This window comes from Bacillus rossius, chromosome 3 (assembly GCF_032445375.1).
Source record: "Bacillus rossius redtenbacheri isolate Brsri chromosome 3, Brsri_v3, whole genome shotgun sequence".
NCBI lineage: Eukaryota > Metazoa > Arthropoda > Insecta > Phasmatodea > Bacillidae > Bacillus > Bacillus rossius.
In genome coordinates, this window is record NC_086332.1 from 71069103 (window position 1) to 71084214 (window position 15112).

General features: G+C 36.4%; 1 protein-coding gene across 2 annotated transcripts in view; it reads left to right on the forward strand.

The window, feature by feature from the left end:
* Positions 1–15112, forward strand: part of LOC134530880 (conserved oligomeric Golgi complex subunit 1) — a 79855-nt gene that overhangs the window by 44807 nt on the left and 19936 nt on the right. For both annotated transcript variants that reach the window (XM_063366155.1, XM_063366156.1), the window contains one exon: positions 6547–7005. In XM_063366155.1, the coding sequence (XP_063222225.1) occupies positions 6547–7005 (459 nt within the window). The remainder of the gene's footprint in view (positions 1–6546; positions 7006–15112) is intronic.

Below are 15112 nucleotides of genomic sequence, written 5' to 3' on the forward strand. Positions count from 1 at the left end.
ACACTCCGTAAGTCCATGTCTGATGTTAGTACCACGAGACCAGTAATGGATAGTACAGTTGCAGCTTACCCTGCGGCGATAATGCCTGATTAGTAGGCATGTGTGAATTTTTGAACTTTAAAATATAAATATGAATAAACTGTTCATATTCAATTCAACTTTGAATACTAACACTTCAAAATAAAGAATAATTGTATGCTTACAAATATATGACTTAGCATACCTAGTGAGTGTCATATACCAATGTTCACTGTTGAGGTTAAGTCATTTGTGAGATATAAATACACGTTTTTGATGAGTTAATGGGTCTTCATAATAAAAACATAAACAATAAGAACATTTTAAACATGTGTAATGAGTATTCAAAGATTTTTTTTTTCTCTACTGTCTCTCTAAACAATAACTAAAAAATTGTGTGAATGATTTGAAAAGTGGCATATTTGTCATTTAAAACTTGATGGCCAAAAATTTCATCACATGCACCAGTAGTGGTTAAAAATAAACAAACATCAGCAACCATTGAGTACAACACCACTAAACACAGACACTCCATGTTAAAAAAAATAAACACCATAGTTTAAACAGCGTATAAATCAATAGTCACAATCTATCTAACACCATTTGACACAGTAGCAGCTTATTTGCTGCATGTATCTATGTATGACGAAACAGATGTTGCGACTAAAAAGAAAATATAAAAAGCATAAATAATGGTTTGGGATTCCACATAAAATTAGCAGAAATTGTGTTAATAGTATTGCTTAACTAAAATTCAGGTTACCTGGCTGCCGTTTATAACAAAAACGCATTAATAATTAGTGTTTAAATATGATAAGCTCATTTAATCACTAATATGGGACAAATCATTTTAAAAAAATTCACTTTTTCATGGAATGGACTCCATGTTTCACAGTATTTTTTGGTTTGCAAAATTTTCTGGATCAATATCTAGATGAGCAGATTCTAAAAATTAATTTTGAATGGAAACAGAATGAAGTGGTTGGTTAGGTTGAGTTAAGTTAGGATAGCAGCATAATTGAAAACACAATTTTTTAAAAATTTAAATATTTTAACCAAAATTTTACATATACTGTTTTTTATTGCATAATCGACGCACGCGCATAATTATCACACCATTATTTTAGGGTGTCAAAATTTGGAGTAAAAACGTTTTTACATAAACGTTACACAATTTTTTGGTCCCACTTTTAGATTGAGCACTTTGTATCGGTAGTTTTTCTGTATAAAAGGATGTATTTTAAAGTTTAAATCTAATATTCATTTGGATATTACTGCTTACTTATTTAATTAACAGAAATACAAAGTTGTCTGATGTGTAAATTTTCTAACGTTATAACCTTCATCTGTTCATCTTTGTCTCCGCTGTGTACTTTTTAAAAATGTAGCCAGCCCAGCGCTAGTTGGCATCATTCATGTTTGGTTATGTTGATTAGCGATAGAGCGCGCATATAGTCGAATACTGATATTAATAGCTCGCCAATTGCATGCAACTCGCGTGCTTTGTCTTGTGCCGAGTAACTACATTTGATAGCCAACACTTTTACGTGGTAAGTTTCCTATGTTATGTTAGTTACGGCTCATGTTCGGGTCATGGTTTTCTTTTTTATATTTAAAGTTGAACAAAATGATTTTGTTGTATGACTTATTAATTTAAATTTTTTGACATGCTTTTATATTCTCTACTTTTTAAATAAACATACTTTCCATGAATAGGTTTTGTTTGTATAAATAACTTTACCTAACAAAAAATGCTTTTTTCGCATAAAAGTCACACCCCTACTGTTCAGACTTGATTTTAGTAAAAAATGTGTTACTATTATGCGATAAAACACTGTAATTATTTTTGCTGACTTAACCTAACCAATCTTTCACGTTGGTATCATTTGCCACTACAATTCACATTTGCTTTTAATTTCCCTATGTTTATGTTGCATGTTGTGAAAAAAAATTTTTTAGTGGGATTAAATTTTTTATTCGTACTATTCTAATTCACTATTTGTATTCGAGAATAATTTGGTATTTATATTTACATTCAATTAAAAAAAAAAAAAAAACTGATATTCACACAGGCATACTAATTAAGCAACTAACCTCAGTCTGAATACAGAGAACCACTTATTTGTTACTTATTCATTCTTCAGAATATTCTGAATTGTAATTATGTTTCTTAAAGTGTCATCAAGCAGGTGTTTCTTATGACTGACTCACACATATAAATCCATAATCTTCAATGTTGCGTAATTTAAACTTATAATGGTACTATCCACTGTAACCATTGAAGCATGTTTACATGTTTGTTATTATTATTATTATTATCATTATTATTATCATGTTTTAGCTTCATGTGTATTTTGTTATATAACTAAGAATATGTATAAAATTTGTCTTTAATGCATAATGATACTGAGTGCGATGACCCAGAAATACGCCACAAGTAACTAGGTGTCAGCGATATTTGTTATGTTATTCTTCTTTATCAAAATTATCTTCATATATATATTGTTTTGTTTATGACCGATTCAGCATATGGGCGCTATTAGCTAGAGTCTTTAAGTTTTGCATTCTCTTCAGGTAAAGAAAGAGTTTGTTGATTTATTCCTCCTAGTTGGTATGTTTCGCTGGGCAGACATTTTTGGTTGTTTGAGAGTGATAAAAAAGGAGAGACTAAAAATTTGGATCGGCTAAGCGAGCGGAATTCCCCCGTGCGTTCTGCAGTTCCTGGATGCGGGAATTGTGCGCAGATTACCAGAAGAGACGCTGCGATCGCATATTTAGCTAGCTTTTCTGTCAGTATTCAGTAAAGACAGTCCGACTTTACCCCAAACGGGCTATAGGGAATCGTAATCTGCATTTGTGTGCTTCAAGACGACCGATCTTCTGAATGCAGCGATTCCTGTCGATGCTGGTGAGATACAACCAATATACAGACTTTTCAGCCCATCCTGAAAGATGTCCAGAAGAGTGGTCTTCAGTAGTATTCCTCCTGGGTCGTAGTTAGATTTTTTGTTCTGCAGCAAGACGGTGCGAGTATCCTGAAGAGGTCGAGGACGAGACCAGAAGTCTTGGGAGAACAATGTCTCATTTGTCCCTACCCTGGACTAAGCCGGAGCATATTACTTCAAAATTAAAATATCAATCATTTTAGAGTCTCACGTACTTACAATTAAATGATGAATAATTCATCATTATCAATGGGTCATCGAGATTGGTAAATTTGCATGTAATTTGATTTAAAATAATTATTTCCTTTTTCTGTTTATTTGCTATAATATGCCTACTTAATGGATTATTAATTAAAAGTTGTCGTAAATTTACTCTAAGATTATTTGAGAATAAATATAAGAAATACCATTACATTGATTACTTAATTAGATGATTTTCTTTTGAGACCTAATTATTATCAACGAAACAATGTTACATAGATCCCACATATTTACTTTTATTTAATATCAGTCAATCACATGATAGAATACCACACCACAGTGAAATTAAAAGATAATAATAGAAAATACATACTGTTTAAGGTATGTAAAATAACAGTAATTTAATGTGCTAAATTTTTGTTAGACCGATAAAATTCAGAAATCATAAAGGTTAGTTTACAAAGAGCCAGAATTTCCAAAAAGGTTTTCTCAAGAAGGCTTGATTTGGTCTTACTTTTACATCAATTACAATTAAATAAAAAATTTAATTAGCAAATAACATAATCCTAGTTGCATGAATGTGTAATTATTTGGATGTTCGTATGATAACCATTTTGCATTCTCAGTCGTAAATCAAACTTTACATTATGTGATTAAGGGGATGGACAGGTTTAGGTTTGATGCATTATGGCTAGAGACAAGATTTTATGGTTTTATGTTTAGTCCAATTTTGTTTTTAAAACAAAAAAATTTGGTGTTAATGTTTTTATTTTTATAAAAGCTTTATTTAATACTTACTCCACCAAAATAGTGGTAATCTTTGTCTGCTGCATTTGTAATAAATTGGTCTAAAACAGATATATTCAGAACAATAAAAATAAATTAGCGAGATAAAGTGGTTTAAACGTGATACAATAAGAGATGCACATTTAAACCAATTAAATTAATTTTTATGATCCATGCACTTTGTTACAATTTTTTTTTCCGGAAAGACATTTGCTCGAATTTCAAACATAAGATTACTTTTTACATGATTTGAATTAAGTTTTGGTTAAATGCTGCTTATTTCCATGATATTACTTGCATTTCAGTGCTCTATGATATACAACATTTCAGTGTTATGCAGTGTTTTAACATGCTTTTCGGTGTTGTTTTGGTTTTATCTCAATTCACCAAATAATCTTGCCCCTAATTATGGCAAATACAAAGCCGAAGATGTTTTTGATGTACTGCACATTATAAAACATTGGCAATGTTTATAGCATCGTATATTTACTATTTAGTATCATGTGTAGCCAAATAGCTGTTATTTACTATTTACTATTAGGAATAGTGGTTGAAGATGGGACGATGTAAAATTACTTTTGGAAAGTGTAAAAATCAGTTTAAACTTCTGAAGAAAAAAAAATGTGTGCTCAAATTTGCTATAAAATACTAATTTTTAAAACATGAAGAGCTACAAATAATCATTTGAAGTTGTTACCGGATATAGTACTTCCAGTTTAGTTTTCATTGGATTAGTGTGAGTGTTGTGAAAGGTGTAATATGTACTATGTAGTTAAATTGTTGGCATCTGAATTTGTTTTCTGTTGATGTAACTTTCACTAGACTGGTGCTTGAATTTAAGTCACTTCCTTCAGAACAAGTGAAGTTTCCCTTGTGTAAGGATGTGAAGTATTTTGAGAGAAGGCGCCGGCAGTTATAAGTAGAGGGTAGAGGGTGGAGGGAACGATGTGGTGTACTGTCCCTTGTGTAAGGATGTGAAGTGTTTTGAGAGAAGGCGCTGGCAGTTATAAGTAGAGGGTGGAGGGAACGATGTGGTGTACTGTCCCTTGTGTGAGGATGTGAAGTGTTTTGAGAGAAGGCGCTGGCAAGTTGTTTCGGGCCGAAGCCCGGCCTAGCCTCACCACCTCCACCTCCTAGGACTGAACCCGTTAGGGTATTCCAGGAGCACTAACTTTTCTTCTTTCATCCTGATGTCACCTGGTCTTAATGGCATCAGGATGTTTGGCCTCAGATGTTCATATGCCATGGTTTTGAATGGTTTAGCACCATTCATTTGCCTCAACCAGAAACAACTTATCCATTCTGTTTAAGCCGCCGTGCCTGCAGCCAGAATATAGCTTTGTCAGTATTATAATAAAATCCATTGTCAATTTGCATCCATGCGATATTAAAAACACGACGGCTGATGTTAAAAACTCTACAGTCACTCCGCGTGGGATCTCTTGCATGCCATTGCTCCGGGACGGTTGCCAGTACCCGGGGCAACGAACATGCAAGGGCACCAATCCCACCGCCTTTCTGGGTTTTCTGTCTGTTCCTTCTTTAACTGCTGTCCTTTGCCACTCCTTTCCTTCTTGCTGTCTCTCCAGCCCACTCCGTCACCTGCTATCTTGTTCCCTTCCTTGTTCGTTCTTGTTCTTTCTTCTTTTGTCAAATCCTTAAAATTTTGTCCATTCGTAAAATTTTGGTCTGAGATGTTAAAAATCCTCTGGATCTTGATGAGCATCCCATAAAATATCTCAAGTCGTCTTTTAAAATATCCAAAATTTTCGTTTTGATCTAAAATTGATTTAAAATGGTGTCCAATCTTAAAATCTCCTTCTCCTCTGTTCTTCTTCTTCTGTTTCTTTGTCTCTCTTCGGGTGTTTTGGTCACGTCCGTACTCGTGTTTGTTGTAAGCTTGTCTGCTGCATGCCTTATTGTCTTTTGACCAATTTATATTCATAAAATGGTCTTGTATGATCGAACACGAAACGACCATAGGTCATAGCAGCTTGCTTCTTGATTTCCTCGAAATCGATGGTTATTCCGAGCCTTTCAAAGTTGGTGCGCAGCAGGGATCTCAGCTCGTCCAAATCCAAGGGGATGTTGTTCCTTGCGAGAAGATGTCTGTCCACTATTTCCATATTGGGAAAGTTGATCATCCTCCCTCCATCCATACTGCGCACTAACACAGCTATTGCTGCCTGTTGGATTTTCGGTTCATCCAGTCTAGCCAATCTCATGTCATACTCGAACTTCGAGTAGATCATGGTAGGATCTTGTCCAGCTCCAACATGAGAATGTACCTCAGGTAATTCCTCCTCTAGCTGAATAGAAGGTACTGATCCACTTGCATATTCTGCAATGTCCTTTTGTATCTTTAGATGTGTTATGAGCTCTTTCTCCTGGGGCACACTCTCATCTAGAGTGGCTATCTGTTTATTGTAGTCATGCGTTGCTTTCCTTGTTTGGTCCCGTATGGCGCTGGCAGTTAGAAGTAGAGGGTAGAGGGTGGAGGGAACGATGTGGTGAACTGTCCCTTGTGTAAGGATGTGAAGTGTTTTGAGAGAAGGTGCCGGTAGTCTGAAGTAGAGGGAACGACGTGGTGGCGCAGGAAGGCACGGGCGCCTGGCAGGAGCTGAGCGGGTGGCTGCGGCAGCGCAGCCTGGCATGCTGGCAGGCCTGGAGCGCCCTGGTGCAAGCCGAGCTGCGCGACGCGACGCTCGACCTCCTGGGCCCGCTGCTGGACTCGGCCCCGCGCCGGCTCGAGGCCAGCGTGCGGGAAGAGCTGGAGGAGGGCCGCGCCGTCAGCTCCGTGATCCGCGTGCCCGCGCAGCCGTCCCTGGCGCTGCAGGCGGCGCTGTGGGGGGCCGCCCGGAGGCTGGGGCGGGCGTGCCCCCACGCCGTGCCACTACCCGCGCTGCGAGGGGCGGTGCGGGGCCTGCTGGCCTGCGTGCTCGGCCACTACCGCGCCTGCCTGGACGAGGGCCGCGTGCTCGCGCAGGTCCAAGCCCTGCAGCTGCTGCTGGACGTGCGCTACTTGGCCGTGCTGCTGCTGCCGCGCGACGACAAGGTGTCTCCCCTGTGCTCTGGCAGACTTCTGTGAATCCTCGTCCATCGTTTACTTTTATTTAACAAATTAAATATTTTTGAATGTATTTTTAACATGTAGCACTTTTTTTCATTTACATTTCACAGGAATCCAAGAATATTAATGCAAAGTACAGTTAAGGTTTTTTACTCCCTGTATTAAATGTCATTGCTGACAGACCGTGGTGATATTTATATCAAATACAGTAGAACCCGCATATAATGAATTCCCGTTTATTGTGAATTTCCGTCTCAGTCCCGGCAAAATTATGTGAGGTTATGTATTAATTTATTGGATATAGCGCACAACTTTTGTCAATGTTGATACGTTTTCCCGTGTACCACGAACAAATTTTGCCGGCAAAATGCACATTTATCTCAAATATTTTCATACAATTACAAGTTTTTTCACAAAAAGGTCTATTCTGGATCATAAGGAAGTTGTTCTCCGCAATACGCTACTCGATTGTCCACTGTTCATATTATAAACAAGTCGTATTCGATTTCGAGTGGCCTCGGTAGGCTACGTGTAGCCAAAAATGGTGATCAGTTTGGTGAAAATAAAAAATAGTTTTCCCTGCATGGTTAAAGATATGTTATCAAAATTAAACATAAATTACCGCCACACAATTACGTATCTACATTATAGCAGCAAATTCAATATTTTTAAGTCTCATTTTTATCGTTCACGTTTCGGACATTTTATCGAGTAAGGTTCGTAAGACTACCACTAGATAGAACTCTGTGGACTAAATTTTTCCATAGAAAATGAGAAAATTTCGTTCCAGCTTTAGCAACTGCGATACTAAATAATACGTAGTGATCTTTGATGCGACAGACTCGTTATTTTTTGTTTATTTACTTTTTACGGTAAAAAGAATTTCGTGTTATTAAGCTGCAAATGTGCTTCAATAAGAAATACGTACATAAAAAAGGTTGAAAAACGCTGTAAAAAACGTAAGGCATTATCTGTGTGAGATAAACAGGACATTATTGAAAAGGTAGACTCCAACCCTACTGTCCAGCACGTGTTAATAGCAAAGGAACTGGGAATTGCAACATCCACATTAAGTACAATATTAAACAAGCTGAACAAACTTCTTTCTCAAGCTGCGAAAACGTCACAGAGTATTAAATGCCTGAAAAAAGGATAATACGCCGATGTCCAAGAACCATTAGGTAATAGAAAGTTTGTACATGTGTAGTTCATTAAAAATAATATCTGCATTTGCTAATAAAACTGTTGCTTTGAGTATTTTCATTAGTTCTTTTCTTGGCTTAGGCCTATGTGTAGTTAAGATTTTGCTTTTGAGTATGTATTGCCAATATAAAAGTTTTCCCAGATATAAAGTTTCCCCTCTATAGTGAACATATAAACTACTCCCTTCAGATTCGTTATAACAGGGTTCTACTGTATGGTATGACCGAATGGAAATTGAGAATATGTTTTGCTGTAAATATTAAATCATATTACATGAACAGAGACAATTTATGGGGATGTCACGAACAGCTGCAACAGCTAATAAATGGTTACTTCCGTATGCTATTATAGTGTCTGTTGGTTAGTGAATTTAAACTCTCTTTCTCTCTCTCTCTCTCTCTCTCTCTCTCTCTCTCTCTCTCTCTCTCTCTCTCTCTCTCTCTCTCTGTGTGTGTGTGTGTGTGTGTGTGTGTGTGGGTGGGTGTGTGTGTGTGTGTGTGTGTGTGTGTGTGTGTGTATATATATATATATATATATATATATATATATATATATATATATATATATATATATATATTCAAATTTAATTCAAAAATGTTGAATACTCGTATGCCTTTACTATGTAGGTATCTAGAATTAAAGTGAAGGAAAAGTGGAAGTATACTTCTGTGTTTAGTAACCAAAGTTGTAATACAGGATAGTTTTATGGGTTGAACCCCTCATTCCTTAAGAACCAAAGTGGTGATACATGACAGATAAAATACTTTTTATAAACATGCTATAAGGTAGACTTTGTATCTTCTTTATATACAAAACCACCAAATAGATGCTGTTTATGGTCTCTAGTATCCAGACAAATAACTTAAAAATCCATTTATTAAATGTGCGTAAATTAAAATTTAGGGTTGTGCGATTCCATGATCTTCAGTTTGATTCAATTCCGATTCGATTCTCACCACAAAGGTTGAAATACGATTCCGATTTCGATTCTTTGGGTAATGTCATCTACATAGTCATTAGTCTGGTAGGAATAACTAAAAAAAAATTGCATTTATTTTGAACCATATGTATTTAACTTAAATGAATAAGAAAGACAATTCTGGAATAGTACCTCTGTAACTAATAAGTTCATTTTAACACTGTTGGGGACCTGAGATCTTCCTTATGTTATACCAGGTACATAACTGAAGGATGATAATATTTACACTATACAACACAATGCAGCTTTAAGTAATTGCTAATGAATAAACACTTTTCAGGTGATTACTGGTCCCGATTAGAAATGCTTGAACACTACATTATTTCACGATTAGGCCTACAGGTTCTGATGTAAGAATGTTAACTGTTCTACACTTTCAGGAGATAGATTCTCTCTCCGTGCTGTTACGATATTTCCCGCCGAGGAAAACAGGCGTTCACTTGGAACAGATGTTGCAGGAATGCACAATAGTGTTCTCGCAGCATCAGAAACATATCTGTGGCGAACTTGGTTTTCTTGTCACCACTGATATGGATTAGTAGTACGTTTCTGAATGGGTTCATTTAAGTACAAAAGGATGTCTTTTTCCACCATATCTTTCCGAGTATTTGAACATGATGCATCCAACTTTGCAGACTATTCTTCAAAGCAACTCCAAACACTTAGATTAGACCCTGAGGTTTCAGCTTGGCTTTCAACTCTTTGTGCTTTAGAATGGCTGCTATCAGCACAGTCTTTGGAAATTAATGTTTTTAAAATACTTACACCTTTCTTTTTCTCATGATCCTTCAAAAGTACACATTTAAATCTAGGATCAACAAGCATTGCAGCAACATATTCATCTTTTGATTTATAATCAGGAAATCTTGTGAATACAGCCTTCAACAAGTTTCGTCCGAAAATTATGCCTTTGCCTGGTTCTGCTTTGCACACAAATGTATCTAACAAGTTTTTTATCCCATCAATAACTGGTATAACTAGAGAAATTGTGGGGTAGTCTTGTCTACTAAATTCTTTAGTTGCTTCATTTATTGGCTCTAAAATTCTAACTGCCCCTTCTGCGAGTTTCCATTCATTGGCAGTTAAATTGTCAACACCATCAGAAGAAGCTAATTCTGCAGCAATAGGCTCTTTTTGTTCAACAAGTTGTTTCAATATAGCAAACTCACTGTTCCATCGGGTGTCTACATCCTGGATCAATTCATGTTCTGGTTTTCCCATCTGCTTTTGTAATTCATGAAGACGCTGATGAGCTTGGGAACTACGTTTGTAGTGCCCCACTATAGCATGACTTTTTTTGCACAGCACCTCAATTCCAGGAGTTTCCTTTTTGGCATCATTTATGGCTAGCTGCAAAGTGTGCCCTAAACAGCTAAATGAATGCCAACTGGTTTTAGCAGCTGCAGATTTCATGTTTCTAGCAGAATCTGAAACTATGTAAATAGGTATAGTGTTTGGAATTTCCCACTTTGCATTTAGTCTAAGCAGAGTATTGGCAATTGCTTCCCCACTATGTTCTCCGGTGAAAAGAACATTCCCTAGCATGTGATGAACAGGAACGAAATCTGTGTCCACATAATGACATGTTAATGATAAATACCTGTCATTACTGCGTGACGTCCACATATCTGTTGTAAAAGCCACCGAATTGACGCCTTCTTTGAAGTTATTATTGATTTTCGTGTACATTTTTTCCACCAGACCATTGTACAGCTCTGGCACTACCTGCCTAGAGAATGTTGTTCGGTCTGGTAGGAAGTACTTGGGTTCAACTAGTGCCATCAAGTCTTTGAAGCCTTTATCTTGAACCATACTGTATGGCTGTAGATCCACAGCAATAATTTTGCCAATGGCATTGGTTATGGCAATAGCTTTGGGATGATCTCTACCATACTTTTCTTGGCTACTAAACGAAGCTGACAGTGTGAGTTGTACTTTGTTACTTGATGTGGAAGGTGCATGAGTTAATTCTTTCTGTAGTTGTAAGTACTCTGCATATACACTCTTGTGAAATGTTAAGTGCTTTGCCATGCTTGAAGTGCTACCATGCACCTGTTTGAGTTTACTTCCACAAGTTTTACATTTTGAATGGCTTTCTGATAATTTGTCATAAAATTTCCAAATATGACTGCGGCCCTTAAATTTGCCACAATTTTCATTCATTACTTATTTAATCAGTTCACCACTGTTTAAAGGTGTCAAATGTTACCAACGGTAAAGTCAGCTGCCTCACTGGAGTCACCGAGATAGTGCGATGCGTGCTGCGCTAAGAAGTATAATTTATTAATTAACCTACATTTGCACATATGACGTATGCAGCATGGCCTAGCCAGTAGGTTTATTTAAATTAATACCAATAAGTAACATATATTTCTTCGTTTTTTTTTTCAACAAGATCTGTTCCCCTAAAAATGGAAAAAAATACGTAAATATGATTAATTTATTAACTTCACGAAGTTAAACTACACAATGATGATCAGCTTAAATAAGTTTTGTAATAGGCAAAAGCATAAACAGTAAACAGTACTTCGATACTGACAGAATGTTATGATTCAGTGATTCGATTCCTTTGTGTCGGCACGTGCAATCTATGATAAATGGTGGCATGTCAACTGGTATACACGTCCGGCACTGCTAAAATATTTTCGTGTCGTGAATGTTTTAATGTTGGTTATTCTGTTAACAGAAGACTGTCACAGAATGGTGATCTTTGTAAATGTATGGTTGAACTAGGAAATATTTTAACTGTTAACAGAAAATTGTGTGTTGATAGTTGTAAAATTCATTTTTAATATGTGTTATTTATTTTTCAAAACAAATAAACCAACAATATTTTTTCCTGTGCAACATGAGAAATGGTCATGAGTAATATACCGTAAGTAGGCAGAAATAAAAATGTTTGAGCAGATTGTTAAACTATTTCATAAACAAGCAGTTTTCGTAAGGTATTTATCTTTGCAAGCCTAAACAGTTAGTGGTTCTGTGAACGTGTAAATTATATCACATACATGATATTTGAAAAAAAAAATTTCGGCCTTACCTATATTTCATAACGTTATGAAATTTGCATGAGTGAAAGTGCGCGGCAATTTTCGAATTGCATTAATGATAATTGACGAATAAATTTATGTCTAGCAATCAGTTAAACGGTAACCATCAATTTCTTTTTTCGTTTTTTTCGTTTTTTTTTTTTTTACTTTTGTAAAATTTGCCTGAATTTTTCGATTCCAAATTTTAGTTTCAGTTCCGGATTCAAATAGTTGAGGAATCGGATCGAAGTTGAAATTATCGGGTACCCGCACATCCCTATTAAAATTATTTCATTCTGAAATGAAATTATTTAATAATGTTTGTGGAACTGTCTCAAAAATAGAGTCTATCCTAACCAGTAAATAATTTACTTCAAAACTTCAGAGCCGACTATTTAAATAACTGATTAACGTGTAATACCTAAGGTCACCATTTTCATTAACTTGCCATGGAACAAATGCAAGAATCACAAAATTACGGCACTCATGTATATTTCACTAGACTGAAAATTATAAAACTTGAAACATCACATGTCCATTTGAGTACCTCAATCAGGGGTGTAGCCGGGGGGGGGGGGGGGGGTTTAGGGGTTCAAACCCCACCCTTAGCACCAAATCTTTAATTAATTTCTTATTCATCACTCAAACAAATTTCATATTAAAATTAATAAAAATTTTACCATTACAATATTTAAATTTAAGTACTGAAAACTGCTAAAATAGCACTATTTTACACCTTATCCCTTTTCCTGGGAGAGGACCCCCGGACCCATAGGCGTACCCAGGATTTTTTTTCGGGGGGGTGGGGGTGGGGGGGGGGGGTTCTTCCAGATATTTCTCGGGGGGGGGGAGGGAGGGGTTGGGGAAGGGGGCTTCTGTTTTTTTAAGAAAAACTCCATAAACACCAAAAAATAATTGTTTATAATAAACTTTTTTAAGCCTCCAAACGTTTTACAGAAGAATTCTTCTATTATTATTATTATTATTATTATTATTATTATTATTATTATTATTTTATTTTTGGCAAATTCCGTAACCACATTCTCCGGGTCGATGTGGATGTTGTAGTGGACATTCAGTAAGGCCAATCCATTCAGCAGTCTGTCCTGAGATATGGTGTTCCGCAGATAGGATTTTAATCTTCTTAAGCAAGAAAATGTCCTCTCCAGAGTTGCCGTTGAGACGGGAATGGTTGCCAAGACTTTTCGGGGGGGGGGGGGGGGGGGGGGTTCAACCCCCAAACCCCCCCCCCCCCATCCCTGGGTACGCCTATGCCCGGACCCCCCGCTTTAATACGGGGGGGCCATACTTCTTAACACCCCCCATACACAAATCCTGGCTACGCCACTGACCTCAATGATAACATAAACACTATGTATTATGCTAATTGTACATATATGTTGGTCAGGTAGTGTTTATCCAAATGTAACGGAGTTCCGACAGACAATGACCACTATCTCAATTCACATAACAACAGTTGTACTCAAGCAAGATACAGAGGTGTTTCACAAGTCAAATGAAAGATTCAAATTTGCAAATACTGTATATCAAAGGTAAATTTAAAACACTTCTCTACAGTATAAAAGTTATACCATGGCACGGGCTCAGCTAAAGCTAGACCTCTGGACAAAATATATCAACTGTTAACAAGTATTTCCAGTAGTTCAAATAAAGTTAATGTTACTTTACATCTAAGATTGGTTGGAATTAAGATGCATCCTTAATTCAGACATAATCATAGAACAATTTCAGTTACATTAAAGATGGGTTTCAACTTAAAATGTCACTGTGAAAGTTCTACTTTAGACAAATATGATTTGGTCCTTGCTTTTTAAAGATATAAGTCTGTTTAAAGTGTAAGTTAGTTATTCCACTCTAGTCTTGAACAAACAAAAATAATTCTCTTTTATTATCAGAACTCTAAGTCGGTTCTCGTCGAAGTGTTGTCAGGGATCTGGGAAAACTTACTACGTACTTGAAGTCTGTGGTGTGCTTAGCAACTACAGCTACCTCAGTTCACTCCGCTGCTACACTTGGGTCCTGGGCAGCACTCCCATGGTGTCAATGTTGTCCCTTCCTTCTGTGGGCTTCGTGCTGGTAACCACTCTAAAAAATCTTTTGGCTCGTAAAAACAAAGTCATCCATTATTTGCAGTCTGCTTCTGCTGGTCACTGTCGATGGATGGCAAGTTTCATCTTGTCGACGTAGAATTCACTACAGAATAGTGTTCTGGTTCTTCAAATTACTTTTAGAACTAATTCTCCTCTGGATCTCGTTGATACAGTTTTAGAATCAATGGATTATTTCTCTCCAATAGCTATCAATTCTCGTGAAGTTCGTCAGTATGTTAAAAGAATCGACTCAGTCTTAGTGGTCATGGTAGAAATCGTGAACTAGCAATAAATGCAATAAATCTTCTATAAATTGTTTCAGTTTTTATAGTTTTTAGCTAGCTTCATAAAATAATGGTTTGTTTCAGATGTTTCTTAGTTTCTTGCTCGATGATAAATATTAATTTCCGAAGCTTTTCTTATGAACATACGTCGGTTATCGTGACCAAAAAGAATTTGTTAATATTACAGAAAGTTTTTCCTATCGTCATGGGTTTCAAGTCAGTTATCTGTTTTTTAAACAGCGAGATTATGTCAAATAGTCGGTAAATAAGGGTGGTCGGACCAGTCACATTCTCATTAGAGTCTTCATTGCGATTTACAAATTTTCTCTAGCCACAGACTGCCATTTAATATAATTTTTATATAAAAAAAACCAATTAATTTCATTAGTACCATAAGCTACTAAACTGTTAATTCCATGGATAAAATGTTGATAGTTGTAATGATAAGTAACACACAGGGAAAAAGTTGTGAAGTGGATATCCACA